The following is a 19,485-nucleotide window of genomic DNA, read 5'->3' on the forward strand; positions in this document are numbered from 1 at the left end:
TTGCCAGACGCCTAATGTAGTTTCCACTGTAGGGTCTTAAAACTTTAGGGTAAACATTGTACAAATGACATTCTTAAACTCAGTGCTTAGAGATAAGGAACAATGATCAGAAATAGTTTCCGTTAACCCAAATAATTTACACCACACTGTAACAGCTGAAGCTCATAGCAGCTGTTCAAAGTGACTTTAACCAATCGCAATGCAAGAGTTAGAATAAAATTCAGTGACATAACAGAACTCAATTCAAAACCAGTTCATTCCCATTACTTTCATGCTTTATTTGTGATAGGAGTGTACTTATTGCTCCGCACAGTACTTTTTTCTTTTTTTTCAACCGGGCGACATTGCGCAGGTTCGACACTGCTTGTTTACGGGAAGCCATTGCTTTAAAGAAGCATCCGGCTCTTCAGATCAAACTTCTCCATGATTTCACTAAATAAAGGCGAATAGCGGGATGCTCCCTTTGAAAGAGGACATGGCTGATTTCATTCGCCATGCCTCCGCAATTCGAACTTGCGCTTCGGCTCTAATGATAGCTCCATCGACGCTGCGTTGAATCTAAACATTACCTCCTTACTACACCCCCCCCCCTTATTTCTCCACTTCCTTAGTTCCAGTTAGGATAACGTCTGATGGAATGTTTTTCTGTACATTCATTAGTCTCGTCTGGTACTAATCCTACATTAAATGCATGTATGCACATACATTTAAGGAGTAATGCTCTGTTTTCGACAGCTAGTAAAGAATTATAAACAGTGGTAAACTCAACCAAGGCCACATCGGACTATTCTGGGAGTTTTTTTGTTAGTCTGCCAACGTTGATGAAACATACGCTGTTCACAAACAGGTGCCTCATACAAATTGCTCATTAAAGATCCCTTACTGCCTTAAATATTTAATTCCGATCATTTTCTTATTTCAAATGATCATGTTAGTTTCTTCTACAGTCCATAGAATTTTGACCATGTTACTGGAACACTCCGCATACCATCAGGTACATTACCCAATGTCACACAGCACGTTCGGCGTGGTATCAAAATACCTCTGACTGCGTAATGCGTTTAGAAAAGTTATTTTCCTCCATTGCGCACGTGTGTTTGCAAGAATGCAACGCCAACGACGCTCATTGCCTTGGCTCCAGAAGGGGAACACACTACATGAAATTATTACATTTCATTGTATACTGTCAACCTTGGGTCGTTATGAAACGGTGACACTCGGATACGGAAAGATTCGTGGAAAGTTCAGAGAACGAAAAAGCTTGCATGCGATTTTGTATAAATATTTTAATATTTAGCCCCAAAAACAAAGATTTGAGTTTTAAGTCCCGTCAACAAGTACTGATTGGAAAAGGATAAAGATGAGGAATGAATTCGGCAGTATCAAATGGCTGGACAAAGATTTGAACTGCCGTCATCTCCAAATGAGAGTTCAGCATCCTACCACCATGCCACCTTGTTCGATACTGAGCCATTACCGCTAGTAAACTCAGAGGTATTGTGAACAAGACGCAGAATAAGAAACCGTCGCTCTCAACTTTCAAACGTTATAACTAGTGAGATTGCATGCCAAATACACAACGGTAGGGGTAGCTCTTAAAAAATTACTTGAGTGGTAAGAGTTTAATGTTTTAGAAACGTCACTTTTTCTTTTTTTGTTGTTGGCACTTTGACTACTACTGATCGTCCACAGGTGTACTGGATAGAACGCAAGATGCAGGTGAGATTTCTTTAACGACTGTGCAAGTATCTAGATATTTTGGCAGTTCGCATTGCGGCGTGGCGGGGTTTGAACATTGTGTGCTGTGCAGGCTGCAAATTAGAAATTCACCTACCTCAGAACGGCGTCTGCTCGATGTCCCTTCACTTGGCTCAACGTAGATACTTAAAAGATGATGTAAAGCAGCGTTGATAAAAAAAACACCATCTAATATCTACAAATACTGAGGCCGCACAACTCTAGTAATGAAATAGTTACGTAGAAAAACTGTCAATAAAAAAATTTATCGCGCGGTAAGATAAAGGATTGGCTTCTGGAAAATGTGCGAAATTTCCACACAAAAATGTTTGTTCTTGTAACCAAAGAAACGGTACTATTCAGTTCACATTTAAACTATTGGTCATTTTCGTCAAGTTCACAATTCATACACTCATTTCGCACACATAGCAGCCAGAAATCTGTCCAAATCCGACCCGAGTTAAACAACGTTTCTACAGTCATTAATTCCACCACTAAGATGAGTTACTACATTCGTTCCTTCTGGTGGATTTAAAAAAAAGAAATTGCTCGCCAAAAATGCTCAGTGCTTGAATACTGAAACATGCCACGCGGATACTCCGAAGGCCAAATTTTCACACTCGAATGTCATTCCAACAATACAGTTCTAAAACTTCCAAACTTCACAAAACTGTCCGTAGCTACATCAGCGTTAGTCACGACACGTATCAAAGGCGAGAAACTCAATACTCCTTCCTTGGAACTAGTAACATGGCCGTCCGCGTTCAAAGCTAGTGAGAGACTCTCTTCTTGTGGCCTCACTCCCAGTATAACTATCAGGTAACGAGCAGGAACTGTCTCTATTCTGATTGGCTGACCATACTCGCTGCCAATCAGAATGTTCGCTCATGATCATACTCGGGCCAAAACTGGCCTGCACCAATCCTTACATACAGGCGCATCTACGTCATTCTGATATACAAATATTAAAGCAACGTTTAATAAACGAAAAGGCAATAAATCTGGAAATATCCTTTAGATACAGATAATACTCCAGCTGACTTTCTGGCTACTGTTAAAAGAGCAATCACACCTAAACATACGTCATCAGCAAAGTGGGTAAATTCCCTATGAATATTTTCCCACAACAGGCTTGCGTAATTCTTGCAGGTTACTTAAGACGGTATGTAATGCAACATTAAAATTTGATGACTGTTCCACATACACACTCTCATTCACTCACTTATACTCCCACAACAATCTTAGACACCAATAATAATTTTGTCTGTTTTTTATGTTACGAAAACGAAAAATAAAGTTTTAGTATGAAAATCTCAATTAACTAATTCTGCACCCTGTGAGTTCTGTTTGTTTTTACAGAATACCAAAAGATAAACTATTATATTTCCTAACTGAATTTAGTTTTCTAAGTGTTGGGTTTTGACTTTCTTCAGCAATTCTTTTTTTTTATCTCTGAAACTATGATAGTTATAAAGCTGAAGTTTGGATACCATCTTTTCCTGAATGTCAAAAGGTAGTGTACCGATTTTGAAAATGATTAATATCTAGTATCATTTATATAGGTTCTTATAGATGGTGAATGTACGCGTCCAGTAAGAGACATTGGATAGCTTTTCCACGGCAGGTAGCGACAGATTCGAGTGTGTCCCCGGTTAGGCCGGCAGATGTCAACCCCTGAAGTTGCATGCAGCAAGCCATCCTAAAACAAACGTTCGCTCGGAACAAACTTGATACGCTACAGCATGCATTCGTAGTTTTCCGTTTCGGATATACTATTGTTAGCAACCACTAGTGGCAATGTATTGAGCAGCATTGGCATGTAGTGTTTTAGTGTTTCTTCGTAACAAAATCTTTAGAATAGCTCGGACCCAATTTACACACTGTGACGACGGAAGAGCGTTTCTTGGCCTTTGAGGCGCGCTCCTTTGAAGTCCCAATGCGGAATACACGTATGGATTATTGTAGTCTAAATTCATCCTGCGACGCTACCTCGCTCGGTTATGCCGGTTTAAGTATATTTGCCATTTCGTTTTTGATATTCTTACAACCTACGGAACATTGGTCTCACAGGTGCGAAATGTTTGAATCAAACAACTGCTCAGTGTTAACATTTTCTACAAGACTCTGCTTAAACACGGAAAGAGAGGTGCAGTAGTGAGACACTGGTCTTATTTTGGAGGGAGGCTGTTCGAATCCCCATCTGGACATACATACTTCATGTTTACGATGATTTCCAAAAATCACTTATGGCAAATGCCTTCAGAAAAACCACGGTTGCTTTGCTTTCCCATTCTCCCCTAATCTGAGCTCGTACTTGAACTCTAATAACTTCATCTTCGGGGCGTTAAGCTGTCTTCCTTCCTTAATTTCTTATTGAAATACCGTGACCCCAGGCAGTTGACTTTTATTATACAAAGTTCACATTCGTATGTTGTGACAGTGATCAGGTTTTTTGTGTGATGCTGAGGTGCAAAAATTACTTCAGCAGTATAACTTTTTGTACTGTTAACAATTCATTGCATGAATTGCACATACTTTTTCACACAAGAGAGAAATCACATCTGAGCTATAGTCTTGAACCTTGAACGGTCATTACCGTGGAACTTTTGCATCGTGGAGAGTGCCTTATTATTGTTATTCCAAAACGAAAAGACGAGCCTCACTTCAATTGAATCCGCTAGTTTAACACTGGAGTCATATGACGGATCTTCCTACTTGTTATTAGACAGTTTTGAATAAATTTTAAAGAAATTCTGTTTTTAATTATTACCTCTGTATGCGCTAGGTAGCCTTGAAGCAACGAGTGCACAAATTTCGTAGGCTAAGGTAGTGAAAATTTCCTCCAGTCGTGTCTCCTAGGATTCGCACATCCTATCGACAACGAATAGATACGACAAGGGTCTTCAAACTGGTTACGGTTGCAAAGTAGGTGCAGCAGAGCAAAGACTGATGCTTAAGTAAAGATAATACATTGTTAATCATTAACTTCGGCGTTGAATTGTAGCTAAGGTGACAATTCATATTTACTCATGGGTGACTATATTACAAAAAGGCTTCCAGAGCTATCGTTCCTGACAGTCATGACATGAGCTTAATCTTAACATTCGATGAAACGCTTGTCTACAAGGTAGCGTCTCATTTCTATTTGCCTACATTTCAATGTCATTCATATTCGGAATACATAACTACTCTTATGCAATTATACGTAATTTTTATTTTATTCGCACTGCTATGAAGTAAATGTCGTTGGACTTAGGTGCCGCCATATATTTATAGAATGTTTCTTTTCTTGTGGCATCAGTTGTAAAGGTGTTTAACATTCCGATGATGAGCAGAGACCATGCATTAACCACGAAACTCTTTGCTCCCATACTAGCGAGGAAAGGACACAAGCTACTCCGAAAACTTCTTCGCACGAAATCTTTCTCCACGACTATCACACGCTTCTTCATAACGTTCTCAAGTAAATCCGTCTTGCATCTGAATTATTAAGTACTTTCTCGGCACATTTACCCGATATTTATCCGAACTGCCCTAAAATTTTTCCATTATCACTCATGAAATGGATCAACACCCTGATACTTCAAAGAAACGCAACTTTCCTTCTGCCTAGCACATTAAGCCTGGAATTGTACATACATTTTTATGGATAAATTACACATTGATAACCTAAGATGTCAGTTTTGAATAGCGTTACAACGCTAGACGCTAAGCCGTGTGTGTGTGTGTGTGTGTGTGTGTGTGTGTGTGTGTGTCGCTACATACAACAGCTTAACTCGTCGTAAAATGGCATACCTCAACCCAACAGGCAACAAGAAGTCTGGCCTCGTAACACAGACGACAGCCGTCAACAATGATGACATAGCGCATGGAAGGTTTTCTCAAAATTACAGATTTAAAAAGATCTTAGGTGGATGCCATCTAGAATCTACGGTGTACAGATTCCGAAATGTTTTGTAAGTTGTCTAAATATGTCTGATATTCTTGCAAACATAATGTGCAGTCAAATGAATAAGAGAAACTGGAAAAAGTAAAATTTTCAGCATTTTAAAAGTAACCACCGTATCTGTTAATATATTTACCGCACTGCGAGAAAAGACGGTCAGTATATATGGAAATCGCATGGAGAACGGAACTGATGGAGGATGTGTAAGGGCTTCCCAGTGAAACTTTTGCAGCATAGTCGAAACAACCTTGGCACTATGTGAGCGGATATTTTCTAGCAACAAATGATGCCGTCGGCCAACGTTCCTGGGCGTTTGGACTTCATGGCGTTCTTCAATTTTTGCAAAGTGTCCATGCACCCCTGTGCGTTATTCCAGAAAGTCAATGAACAGCGAGTCAAAGAAAACGGTCATGACTTTACCGCAACTGAGGTGGCTGTATTTTCGGCTACGCTGCAGTAGTTTCGCTGGGAAGCCCTTACACAGCCTCCATACAGTGCCTATCTCTCCAAAGAGATTTCCATATTTTTGGAGCCCTGAAGAACTACATTCGTGGCCGTCGATTTGATTCGGACGAAGAGGTGCACACCTTGGTATAATCGTGGTTCCACAGGCAACGACGAACACTACACTATGAAAGCACTGACAATCTTGTTTTACAGTGGGATAAATGTATTAACAGCTATGGCGATTGCTTTTGAAATAAGCAGTTCACTTAATTTTTCCCATATGTCTCGTTTTCATCTGACTGTCCCTTATAATACGGACCAGTACAGGCTTATTTCATTCTACATTTCTTTTTAGCAGTACTCGGCAACCTGCCTTACTGAGGTATCTGGTGCAATACTTCAGACATCAGATTCAGTATGAGCGGGACATAGAGGCACGTCTATCTATCCTAATTTGCATTTTACGCTGCTTGCCGAAGGGACTTCAGCCGAATGCTGGAATGCTTCCTACTTCTAGACACTGGCTTTATCCATCCTCCATGTCCGAGCTAGTGTTCCACATTCTGACCTCTATGCCGAAGGTATGTTGGCTCTAACCGCAATTGCTTACCTGCGCAGCCTTATTACTCGCCTGATACGTATCTACAATATAGCACCATTCAATAAAGTTAGAATAAAACAGATGGCCTGCATTCTTTCGACAGAGCTGTTTCATTACTACTGGTATAGGCTTAGTTTTAAAGTTTGTACAGAGCGCTAGGGCTCCTTAACGGTTTTATACGTTCGAAGGAAACGTCTTGTTTCAGGTATTTCCTTTGCCACGTAGTCAACTCTAGTTGATGTCCTCATCAAACTGTTGAGTTTTGAGAACTTCGGCTATAGATGGCACTGACGCTGCTGGCCGAATAGTCTTCGTAGACCCCAATTTTTATGAAATAGAGAGAAGTATGAACATTATCACTTGATATCTTTCTTGCCTCCTCTTCTCGACTTTGGCTGGCGCTCCTTGCATGGAGGTGACAGCCTAAGAGCGACGAGACATTACTTACATGTATAGGTGACACACGTCCTGTAATTATGCGCACAATCTCGTTAATGGCTGTGTTAATTTGAGCGCAGTTATTAGTGTTCTCATATATTGATGCGTTGTATTCTGAAGCAAAGAAGCAGTAAGCCCGCATATGTAGAACAACGGATTTATGCCTCCTTTAACCCTTCTAGCAATGCCTGCCTAGCAGCCTGATGATGTGGTCTGTATGTCAAGAAAAGATCAAGCATTACACAGAAGTTATTTGCATTAACATTGTGTTTGTCAGTAATGGCTTTGGCAAGTGAAATTCACATCATTCCATCTTCCAAGTGGAACCACAAGCTTGTGCTTCATTCGTATTTGGTTCTTAGTGGCTATTTTTACAGTGGACTTATTTCTCTCCAAGAAGAGAAATCATTTTACTATTCACTTCCTTGTATCTTGCCCTGATGTCAGCATAGGCACATAAGGAAAAAAGTTACGAAAGTGAAGCTATCTGCTGGTTGGTCATTGACATAATATTGTAATGAATATTACATTGAATGACTTTTTCGTTGGTTCTTCGTAGAATATTTTATACGTTAAGAATGAAACTCACACAACACTGGTGTAATATTATAAAATATTTATTATTTGTTACACTAACCGGTTTTCGTCTGTTACTCCATCATTCATAATTAACAGTACCCTGAAAGCTGTTATTTAAATTCATAGGTTACTCCTGACATCCTTTGTACCAAAAATACCCGATAATCCTCAGCACTCTTAGTGTATGTTTTGGTTTCTTCTGTTCCACATGCAGACTTCATGATTATAAGGTCTGTATTCTGGCTTCTTCGAATCAAATGTACGAATATGGTCAGTTTATTCTCAGGTTTAAGCAAGACTAAAACAGAGTCCATTATGGATCACATAAACAGGCTTCCCTGTCGATGAGAAACAACTGAAAGGGTTGAAAGCAAGAACGTCTCAAAGTCCGAATACAACCCAAATCAGTTTCACATTGCGCTCTTCATGGCTCTGAGCACTATGGGACTTAACATCTGTGGTCATCAGTCCCCTAGAACTTAGAACTACTTAAACCTAACTAACCCAAGGACACATCACACACATCCATGCCCGAGGCAGGATTCGAACCTGCGACCGTAGCAGTTGCGCGGCTCCGGACTGAGCGCCTAGAACCACGAGACAACCGCGGCCGGCGCGCTCTTGATCATTGGCCCCCTACTTAGCTTGCATTTATCGCAAAACTCACCGCGTTTTACTTTTTATGCGTCGCAGCAATATGGAGAAGACCATTTAATGTTTAGTTCTGAACCTCCGTTTCCCTACGGTGTATTTTATAGACGTCCCTGTTTTTAGCTGTCTTCTCTTACGTCGATTGAGATTGACGTGTAATCGATTTTTACCTCATCTGTCTCCGTGTTCTACAGTTTTGACAAGGGCGCCTATGAGCGTAGTTGTTTTTGCGACCTATAAAAAAGCTAAGAATCTCAAATCCCTCGCCAAGCGCAGTCGCAAAACACTGGAGGCGTGGCGTATAAAAGAACGGCAAGAGAAAGGGCCCGCAATGTTACGGACCAGTATCCTTAACGTCGGTTTGCTGCAGAATTCTTGAGCACCTTCTCAGTTCGAATACAACAAATTTCCTCGAGATTGAAAAGCTTCTGTCCACAAATCAGCACGCATTTACAGAACATCGCTCGTGCGAAACTCAATTTGCTGTTTTCTCGCACGATATCCTGCGAACCGTGGATGAAGGGCTGTAGGTAGATTGCAAATTCCCAGATTTCCGGAAGTCATTTGAAATAGTTCCCTACTGGAGATAGTTAACGAATGTCAGAGCACAAGGAAAAGCCTTAGACATGAGAGCGGCTCAGACTACTTACATAATAGAACCTATTACACTGCTCTGGAGGGAGAGCGGTCGTCAGGGAAAAGAATATCGTGAGGAGTGCACCCAGGAAGTGTGATGACCCTGTTCTTGCTCTCAACATACATAAACGATCTGACGGATAGGGTGAGTAGCAATTTGCGACTCTACGCTGATGATGCTGTAGTGAACCGCAAAATGTCGTCGTTGAGTGACTGTAGGATGATACAGGATGATTCAGACAAAATTTCGAGTTGGTGCGACGAATGTCAGCTTGTTCGAAGCATAAAAATTTAAGTTAATGCGGATGGAAAAATCATCAAGTTTTCGAATATGGTAAGTGTTGTGCTGCTTGCTCGGCTAAAATCTAGGCGCAACTTCGAAAGCGATATGAAGAGGAACAAGCACGTAACGTCGGAAGTATGGAGGGCGACTGATGGACTCCGGTTTATTGAGAAAATTCTAGGAATGTGTAGCTCATCTACAAAGGAAACAGCGTATAGAACGCTACTGCGACCCGTCCTTAAGTACTGTTAGTGCGTTCGCTGTCTCTGCAAAGTCATTTCAAGGGAAGGTGTCTAGCAAATTCAGCGAGGTGCTGCTAAATTTGCTACCGACAGCTTACATAAACACCCGAATAATACGGGAGACGCTTCGTGAGTTAAAGTGGGAACCACTGGAGGGAAGAGTGTTGAGAATTTAGAGAACCGGCATTTGCGGTTGACTGCAGAACCGCAACCAACGTATACATCGCGTAAGGACCTCGAAGACGACACATTAGAGTTCGTACGGGGATGTACAGATAGTCATTTTCCCTCGCTCCATTTTCGAGTGGCAAAGAAAAGGTAATTGTACAGGATACTCATCAACGTGAACCGTATGGTGCCTTCCAGATTATGTACTTAGATGTAGACTTAGTGCAGTAACGATGTCCTTGAACAAGGAAAGATAAGACTTTAATATCCCGTCGACAACAAGATCACTGGGATCAGAGTAAGAGTTCGAACTGGGAAAGGATGCGAAATGAAATCAGCTGTTTCCTTAACAAAGGAACCATCCTTGCATTTGCGTTAAAGAATTGAAGGAAACAATGGAAAACCTAAATCTGAAAAGTATGTCGGTGATTTGAAGTGCCGTCCTCTCGAATCAGTCATCTAGCCATTGCACCATCTCGCTAGAGGACATGTCCTTGTAAGTCACCCCATTATCAACGCCCCACCTCCATCTGAACTGGAGTTGGGTACTTTTTACCCCCACGTTGTAAGTAATATGTGTAACAAGTTTAATGGAAATCCATCCAGTGGCTTTGGTACAGATGTTGAACATCTGAGTATGTGACATACAAGGCACACATATATGTCTGATTCTCTGCTGTTTTACACAACACTGCTACAGAGAGGATGTTTAAATTTAATCTTAGTATTAAGCCTTGTGGCTTGATCTTCAGTCACCAAGCACGTTGGCAAAATTATTGGCTCGCTGCAGTGCTCATTCTCGCGACCTGGTTGACATACTGGTCAACACAAATAAGACAAATTCCACTTCATTCTTTCAAAAATATTCAACGCTAGCTGACACCAAGAAAAACACAAAACAGGTAGTTTCGAACATTATCACTCTGCTTCTTCTCACCACCACCACCACCACCACCACCACCACCACCACCACCTAGTTTGGAGAGAAGGAAGAGTGATCGCTCTCCAACTCCATTTTTATCCGAAGTTGCTAGTATTTTGTTGGAATAATGGAATAAGATGTATAAGAATCTCTTGAAAACCATACATGACGCGTGTTTAACCATTCCTAATGGCAGTGTTTCGAATGTCACCGGTTTTCCTGTATCACATTAGACATATTAATTCGTTGCGTTTTCGGTGTTTCCATATTTTTGTCCTCTCCCCTACACATGTTTCATAATATATAGATGTAATTATACGGACTTTTAGATTAATTTACTCTAAAGCAATTTTCAATCACGCCTCCTGAAAGAATCCTACTGAAATAACTTGCTAGTCCTATTTCACCCTTTTTTGGTATTTCACTGTTGTTGAAGACGAGTGAGAAATAACTAGAGAGTATACGCATTACAGGATTAAAATTAAGGTTCTAGACTGACTATACAAAAATGAGAAAGTTCGTAATAAAGTAAGGCACTCTTCCAGTAAATATTTATCCAGAAAATGTTTCCCTGGAGACTTGAACAGAAAAGAACATTGTTGGAACTCTTTGTTAAAATATACAGGAACAGTTCAGTTGGATCTAAAGATATCCGTCAGAATTGCGTAGGTTTGACAGAGTGAAGTTTTGAATTGCTGTGTCGTAAGAGATCTACCTGTTGGAACCCGTCGTATGACCCTAATTTGTACTTAGCCACTGGAGAATTGCTGAAGGGCCAGAAATGTCTTTAGGCACAAAAAATATGAAAATCTATAGGAGCAGGATTATAAGCGTAGGATTGTAGGTGAAACGCCTCCTCAAGATCTCACTGCAGGAAACCCGAAGCCAGTCACTTCTCTCTCCACTACGTGATCTACAGTTTACCGCCTGTATCATAATGCTGAATTGCATATTAAAGAAATAAAAGTAACAGATATATTGCACATACGTTTTTCTGGCGAAGTGTGGCAGGGCCGTCAGCGAACGCAGGGCATTTTCATAAACTGTATTCGAATTACACTCTTCACTTTCCGTTAAGTGTTCTCTGCTTTGTCAAGAAAAACAAATGTCTGATGTAAACACGATTCTTAAAAACTGTGACCACTGAAGACTGTTCCACAAGTTTCTATAAAATCGTGCGTCCATCTGTTTCGTTGTGCAAAAAAATCCTCCTAGATTAATAATCGAAAGATAAATAACTAGTTAGTTCTATGCAGGGTAAACCAGAATCCCACAGAAAAACTTACAGATGGTAGTATGGCCCCAAACAAGGTCTAGTGAACATTGGATCTAAACTGCAAACTCTAAGAGCTATGAGCACTCGTTAATCTTCGCTGCTGTGAAACGCATCTTTTCTACTGAGCAAGTGGTCATAGCTCTGAAATCATGCATTTTAGAGCTAACATTTACCATATTTTTTTTCCTTTATTTGCTCTAGACTTCTACCACAGAATGCTTTTAGAGTTCTGGTTCATCCTGTGTTTCAATTTTAACGGTCACGGTTAGACCTAACTTAAAGCTTTTGCATTCAAGATATCTTGCACGCGTGTGCATATACTGTTTCCTTGTTCAGCGTTCAGTCTCACCTCTGAGTAGAAAATGTTAATAAAAGCCACCACAGCTCTATTTCAGGTACGCTTATTACGCCACAACGTCAGTAGCTAATTCCCACAAAGTGGCAGAAAAATGTCATGACTCATAAATGTCTAACAACCATATATAAAGTTTAGGGGTATATTCTGAAACACGATGGGCATACTGAAGCACCTCACCAATCGCCTGGCCCAAGTACCGCCATCAATATATGCAGGGAACATAACATGCTGCGCCATACTGGGTACATAGGGATATAGAACCGGCTTGATGGCCTACATCCATAGCTTGAAGGATGCAGTATGTGAAAATGGTTTTTCTCACAAGAGTCATTGTTTCTAAATCCGTGATGATTCATGGACAGGAGCAAATAAAGGTTTATGTAACCATCTATTCCTTCTACGTAGCCAAAGCGCTTCGCGTCCACTTTAAAGAATTTTTCTGTGGTAATAAGTACATATAACGATTCTTGACTAAATTCGTCTGCAGTTGTCGTCTGTCGAAAATACGAGTAACATGCGCGAACCGGTGAGGAGACTGCGCCGAGTCGTCACAAACTGCCGGCGACTCGTGTTGCGTGTTGGGCGGCAGTGCCTTGCGAAAGTTGCGTGTGCGCCAGACACTTTCTAGTTGGCATTCGCGCTACACTTCCGTGACGCATAGATGGCACCGCGCTGGAATGTGGATGGCCACCACATAAGCGACGCTCTGGCATTTCAACTGCCTCTCGCATCATGTCGCTAAAAGACCTTAAAGGTACAGGACAAAAATCTGAGTATACTGTTGGCCTCCCGTAGGAGCCTAGTTAGTGCAAAGTAGAGTATTTTTACTTCTCGATTGCCACCACTGTCGCGGGCGAGCCCGTGATCGAAGGATAAAGGTTTTACGGACAACCAGTCAAGAGGCCTAGCCGGAAAGTCATCCCAGTTTCAATGCAGCATGGGAAGTGCTGGGAAAGTTAAGTCCATACATCAACTGACGCAGTAGGGCAGTGCGGTTAGAATTACGGTAGTTAAAACTCAAATTGCTTCAGGTTCGCCTACAGTACATATTCAGTAGGAGCGTTGCAATTGATAATACCGTCGAATATGTGGCTTATGCGAACGAAATGTGTTTACTGAATTTGTTGGGTGCCAGTGATGTCGTTCGTTTACAAGTGGAAGGACGAATGTTCATCATGATGTAAGTGACAGTCTGTCAGCGGCGAACTAGAACAGAATATGTAAGAAGAAATTCTTGAAAACAGGCGTTTCAATATATCAGATACCTGAACTAACGGACAACTTTTCGTAAATTTTTCACGGGGTTTTGCATACGATGATAACTAAGCAATTAAGATACCCTAAGTTATGTGCTAGTTGGATTCCAGAACTCCTTTCTGAGAACCACAAAACTCAACGGATGACTGCTTCTCTGTACTTTCCCTCAGCGACCTATTGAACAGAACATAACTAGTAAAGTCGAGTTTCCTATCCGCACGCGGAGACAAAACAGTAGTTAATGGCATGAGGTCATATCGCCTCGCCCGATGAACCAAATAAGGCCGGCAAATTGTCATGCATAAAAGTTATAGCTGCCTTTTTTTTTGTTTTACCTTAGAGGAATACAGATAGTACGTTATTAGATCGTAGAAGGAAAATCAGTTCTGAAGCTTGCTGTGGGACATAAAGAAACCGGAGAACAGCCATTCAAAACAAGCTAGGCGGTGTCTTGACTAAATGTATAACGGTTTTATACGACACTGCTCGATCTCACACTTAGCAACAAGCACAAGCACATAAATCATTGCGCCGGTTCGAAAAGGGCATTCTTGAACATCTTCCCTACAGCCAAGGATTGGCTTAAAGCGATTATCACATTTTCATGCATATGATAAAGGGGCCTGCTCGTTGTTTCGACTCCAGCCAAAACCTGAAAGACGCTGTCACAGGATAGTTGAAGTCTCAGCCGGCAGAACTATTTACAGGACGAATTTATCAGCTCGTCAGATGGTACGGTGATTATGAAGAGAAGTAAGACAGGTGTAATTTAAAGATTTTAAATAGCTATGTTTTTACTATTACAGTATTTCCATTATAGCCTAATGGCGGTACGTTACGGATAGTTCTCGCATTTACCGTGAGTTACACGGGGAACATCTACGTGACCTGCCGCAAATTTTGCTTCTCTAAACACCCTGTCGGTATCTAGGAAGGTTTGGCGTGGGAGCCTGGATACCGTCCAACACAGGAACGGCATTCCCAGGTGGTTCCGACAAGTGTCGCCACACTGAGGCAATTTTACATGCAAATTTTCGTGTTGGCACTCAGCAAGTTTGTAGATGCGGATTACCAGCCACAGGCTTCTATCTTATCACCAAATGATGAATGATGATTAATTACTTCACAGGAAAGGCTTTTAAGCTTTTAATGGTCCTGTGACATAAAACAAACTACCACCAGTAGCTAACACAGTTGACTGTATTTGAAGAGACCAGTCCATTCGTCCGTTCTCTATACGATAAAAGCATGCTGATAAACTTCTGGAGTCACATCGTCCAAACATGTAGCTTAATCCCACGTAGTAATAGGAAATTGGATGAACACTTACACATTTGCAGGGAAGGTGGAAGGAAAATTGGAATTCTCTGAGCGGTTTCTAGGAAAGATATAACATTGAACAAGCTAATGCGACCATTTTTACTGTATATATCAGGATTCGTGATGTAAGCGAAGCATCAAACATCCAGAAAGTTCAGAGTCGTGGTGCTAAGATCGTAATGGGTCAGTGCAGCGCATACGAATATTTAACGAATTTTCTTAATTAACTTCACCAGAAATCTTGGAAAAAGGTGCAACCTTGTTCTCGTGAAAGCTTGCTTGGTAAATTTAGGGAACAGTTATTCGAGAATCACTTTTCAGCAATTATGCTCGCTCTTCGTATATTTCATGTAGTAACCATGAGATCTGAGATATTAGGGCTCTTACTGAGAAGCATAATAATTTTTCCACTCGCTGCATACACGGGTTGTATAGGACAGTCTCTAATATGTCAACATTCTGTTTAAATCATTAGAGACTAATACCGCGACAGCCTAAAAACCTATGTCCGCCCCACCATAGTCCAATCAGTGCCTGTTTTCTCTAACCTCGTGGTAGACCAGACATTAAATCTTAATTTGCCTTCATACCTTCCTTCTCATCTCCTCCTTCCTTCCTTTCTTCCTTCCTTTCTTCCTTCCTTTCTTCCTTCCTTCCTTTCTTCCTTCCTTCCTTTCTTCCTTCCTTCCTTTCTTCCTTCCTTCCTTTCTTCCTTCCTTCCTTTCTTCCTTCCTTCCTTTCTTCCTTCCTTCCTTTCTTCCTTCCTTCCTTTCTTCCTTCCTTCCTTTCTTCCTTCCTTCCTTTCTTCCTTCCTTCCTTTCTTCCTTCCTTCCTTCCTTTCTTCCTTCCTTCCTTTCTTCCTTCCTTCCTTTCTTCCTTCCTTCCTTTCTTCCTTCCTTCCTTTCTTCCTTCCTTCCTTTCTTCCTTCCTTCCTTTCTTCCTTCCTTCCTTTCTTCCTTCCTTCCTTCCTTCCTTCCTTCCTTTCTTCCTTCCTTCCTTTCTTCCTTCCTTCCTTTCTTCCTTCCTTCCTTTCTTCCTTTCTTCCTTCCTTTCTTCCTTTCTTCCTTTCTTCCTTTCTTCCTTCCTTCCTTCCTTTCTTCCTTCCTTTCTTCCTTTCTTCCTTCCTTCCTTTCTTCCTTCCTTCCTTTCTTCCTTCCTTCCTTTCTTCCTTCCTTCCTTTCTTCCTTCCTTCCTTTCTTCCTTCCTTCCTTTCTTCCTTCCTTCCTTTCTTCCTTCCTTCCTTTCTTCCTTTCTTCCTTCCTTTCTTCCTTTCTTCCTTCCTTTCTTCCTTTCTTCCTTCCTTTCTTCCTTTCTTCCTTTCTTCCTTCCTTTCTTCCTTTCTTCCTTTCTTCCTTTCTTCCTTTCTTCCTTTCTTCCTTTCTTCCTTTCTTCCTTTCTTCCTTTCTTCCTTTCTTCCTTTCTTCCTTTCTTCCTTTCTTCCTTTCTTCCTTTCTTCCTTTCTTCCTTTCTTCCTTTCTTCCTTTCTTCCTTTCTTCCTTTCTTCCTTTCTTCCTTTCTTCCTTTCTTCCTTTCTTCCTTTCTTCCTTTCTTCCTTTCTTCCTTTCTTCCTTTCTTCCTTTCTTCCTTTCTTCCTTTCTTCCTTTCTTCCTTTCTTCCTTTCTTCCTTTCTTCCTTTCTTCCTTTCTTCCTTTCTTCCTTTCTTCCTTTCTTCCTTTCTTCCTTTCTTCCTTTCTTCCTTTCTTCCTTTCTTCCTTTCTTCCTTTCTTCCTTTCTTCCTTTCTTCCTTTCTTCCTTTCTTCCTTTCTTCCTTTCTTCCTTTCTTCCTTTCTTCCTTTCTTCCTTTCTTCCTTTCTTCCTTTCTTCCTTTCTTCCTTTCTTCCTTTCTTCCTTTCTTTCTTTCTTTCTTTCTTTCTTCCTTTCTTCCTTTCTTTCTTTCTTTCTTCCTTTCTTCCTTTCTTCCTTTCTTCCTTTCTTCCTTTCTTCCTTTCTTCCTTTCTTCCTTTCTTCCTTTCTTCCTTTCTTCCTTTCTTCCTTTCTTCCTTTCTTCCTTTCTTTCTTTCTTTCTTTCTTTCTTTCTTTCTTTCTTTCTTTCTTTCTTCCTTTCTTCCTTTCTTCCTTTCTTTCTTTGAACATCATGTTTGGTTGGATTAGCCACTTTCATGCTGAGAGCTTTCCTTCATACATCCACGTCTCTGACAAGGGAAACTCCCCATCTCTTCCCCCCCCCTCTGACTTATTGGTAAGATGGCTAAGTGGACAGTTCGTCAGAAACTGAACACACAGATAAAGGATGAAAACAGGATGAAAGTGTACTGAGCTGTGAAAAAAATAGTGAACGGCCCAAGCTTAACAACTATAACATAAAGCACACCGAAACAGCCACGGCATCGTGGTGAAGTGGTCACGGTGTTGGACTATCTAGCTGACGAGCCGTGCTCGAAACTCCCTCGTGCCATATATATGTTTGTTTTTCTCACAACATTATGAACTGTCCGTCTGGTCATTGAAATGTTTCCCTTTCTGTAGTCTTGGCAGTTACCATAACACATTGGTTATAGAATGAGTCATGTGGTAAAAATACATTACCGTCGCAACTAACGAGGTACCACATAGACGTCTCACAGTAATGAAAACAACAAATAAGTGCGTATGTTACAACAAAGGAGCCCAAGAGTTAAAATTTCGAAAACGGAACGTAACTTCAAAAACGTAAAAACATGTTTTCACAGAGCATAGAGAAACTGTGTGATTGTGAAACTTTTGCGTTCATTTGTTGCAGCTTACGTGACACCTAAATCGGGCAACGTGGCAATCTCACTCACTTTCCAGGTGTACAAATTAGGTACGACGGAAACAGATTTGTCATGACACAAGTACTGTCGCTAATGCCGTGTATGACACACCAGACATTTTCCAGTGGCGGATTCGGTTGACTTGTCGCCTTGTCAGCAAATGTTCGCGGTTCCCATTCGAGAGCCACTTCCCTTCGGCTGCTAATAGAGCATTTGTGCAGGATCAACTTTAATTATAGGCCCTTTCCTTAAACATCGCTGTTGGAAAAAGACGTAACACCACGACACACACAAATTTGAATACAGCGGAAAAAAATTGGCACGACAGAGCTTTGAACTCGGCCCGCCCGCTTTGAAATTAAACAGCGTGGCCATTTAACGTCACCGTTGCTCTGCCAGACTGCTCTGTTGCACTCCTTGTATTTGGACCGTTCACTGTTTCTATTGTGCTTTTTTTACAGTTCAGTACACTTTTATTCAGTTCTCATGCTTGCTCTGTGCCCAGTTCTTGACGGGCTGTCCACGGGTCTTTCTTACCACTAAATCTGAGGGGGTGCGATGGGCAGTTTCCCTTGAGAGGTACCTGAAAGTGTAGCCTTGGCGCGAATAACTTGCACACTGGACTGTTACACTGGTGTCATCTCATTACTTGTTCATCGTGCAAGTCAGTAGTCACTAGACAATGGTTCAGACGTCAGTCTCTATTACTCTCCTTTTCGGTTGTATGCTTTCAATTAGGCTCACACACTAGGCTACTTGAAAGTGTTCTAGAGACGAGTAAACGAGTGTACTTTCAAAATAATCAATTTTAGGTTTCCAAGGACGATGTTTTTAGCACTGCGGCTCTTTCGTCACAATGTTCTTCGAACTGGTACAGCTTTTACATAAACTGATTTTTTAAGTTAACTGCTTTGCTTTCATCTAATTAAGGTACAATTCGTTGTCTTAAAGGGCTCAAAGTAACAATCAACCATAAGGTAACTTCGAGGATAGCAGTGTTTTACCAAGAGTGTTGCTTTATTACACATTACCCTGCTGAAGACAGTTTGGCATAGCCTTCCTTTCGGACTTTGAAGCTGACTTAAACGGCCATATAAGGGCGGACCTACAGGTTTTTTTTACTCTGGACCACTGTCCGGCTTGACACTTCCCGTCTTACCAGGTCACTGACAGATGCGACTGGACCACTGTCCGGCTTGACACTTCCCGTCTTACCAGGTCACTGACAGATGCGAGAAGTGGCAGAAAAAATCCTAAAACCTCCTTGGGAGGACCAACCGGACATTTGGATTTGTAATCTGACATTTATCAGATAAACTTAAAAATCATTAAGATGGATCATCATCTCAGACACACGCATGGTTTGTGATAAATATTTAAAGAAAATCTGACTGTAGTGTTCTTCATAGTAGATTAGCTTGGAAAAAAATTTTCCAGCTATTATTTTTTATAGCAGAAATAATTAATAATGGCTGACTATATTGCGGAACAGGGATTGTACTTCACATTTTAATAAAAAGGAGTCCATATCGTAACTCTTATAACTCTGGTAAACGGTACAGACTAGAACTACACAGCTGTTCCGTGTCCTGGCTCCTCATGTCATCTGGAGTCTTCGATCCGAGGATGGTCCTTTAGACCGAAACCGGTTACCAGAATTGAAAATAAAGTAACTGCACTCTGGACTGCTTTTTATTAAAACATAAATCACTGAATTTATGCTCAGTGAGCGCAGGACTGTTTTGGGTTTCCTACAGCCACAGTTCCAAATTTAAAGTATATCACACTTAGAGATTGGGAGTGAGGGAAGGCGTTACGAAGTTCTGTAAAAACGTGAAACAGTTGTATTCTGAAGTAACGAGACTTCTGAG

General features: G+C 41.1%; 2 protein-coding genes across 2 annotated transcripts in view; one reads left to right on the forward strand and one right to left on the reverse strand.

Annotated features, from left to right (window-relative positions):
- The window catches only part of LOC126470397 (elongation of very long chain fatty acids protein-like), a 233,699-nt gene that overhangs the window by 40,980 nt on the left and 173,234 nt on the right, over positions 1-19,485 (forward strand). The gene's annotated exons all lie outside the window — the stretch shown is intronic.
- On the reverse strand, positions 15,435-16,958 carry LOC126470974 (ABC transporter F family member 4-like). The gene has a single exon (XM_050099020.1). It carries the CDS (start codon positions 16,956-16,958, stop codon positions 15,435-15,437), a length of 1,524 nt encoding a protein of 507 aa, XP_049954977.1.

This window comes from Schistocerca serialis, chromosome 3 (assembly GCF_023864345.2).
Source record: "Schistocerca serialis cubense isolate TAMUIC-IGC-003099 chromosome 3, iqSchSeri2.2, whole genome shotgun sequence".
Taxonomy (NCBI): domain Eukaryota; kingdom Metazoa; phylum Arthropoda; class Insecta; order Orthoptera; family Acrididae; genus Schistocerca; species Schistocerca serialis.

Bases quoted from the DNA above. Each gene is read 5' to 3' on its own strand.
- LOC126470974 (XM_050099020.1), bottom strand. From the start codon at position 16,958: ATGATGTTCAAAGAAAGAAAGGAAGAAAGGAAGAAAGGAAGAAAGAAA.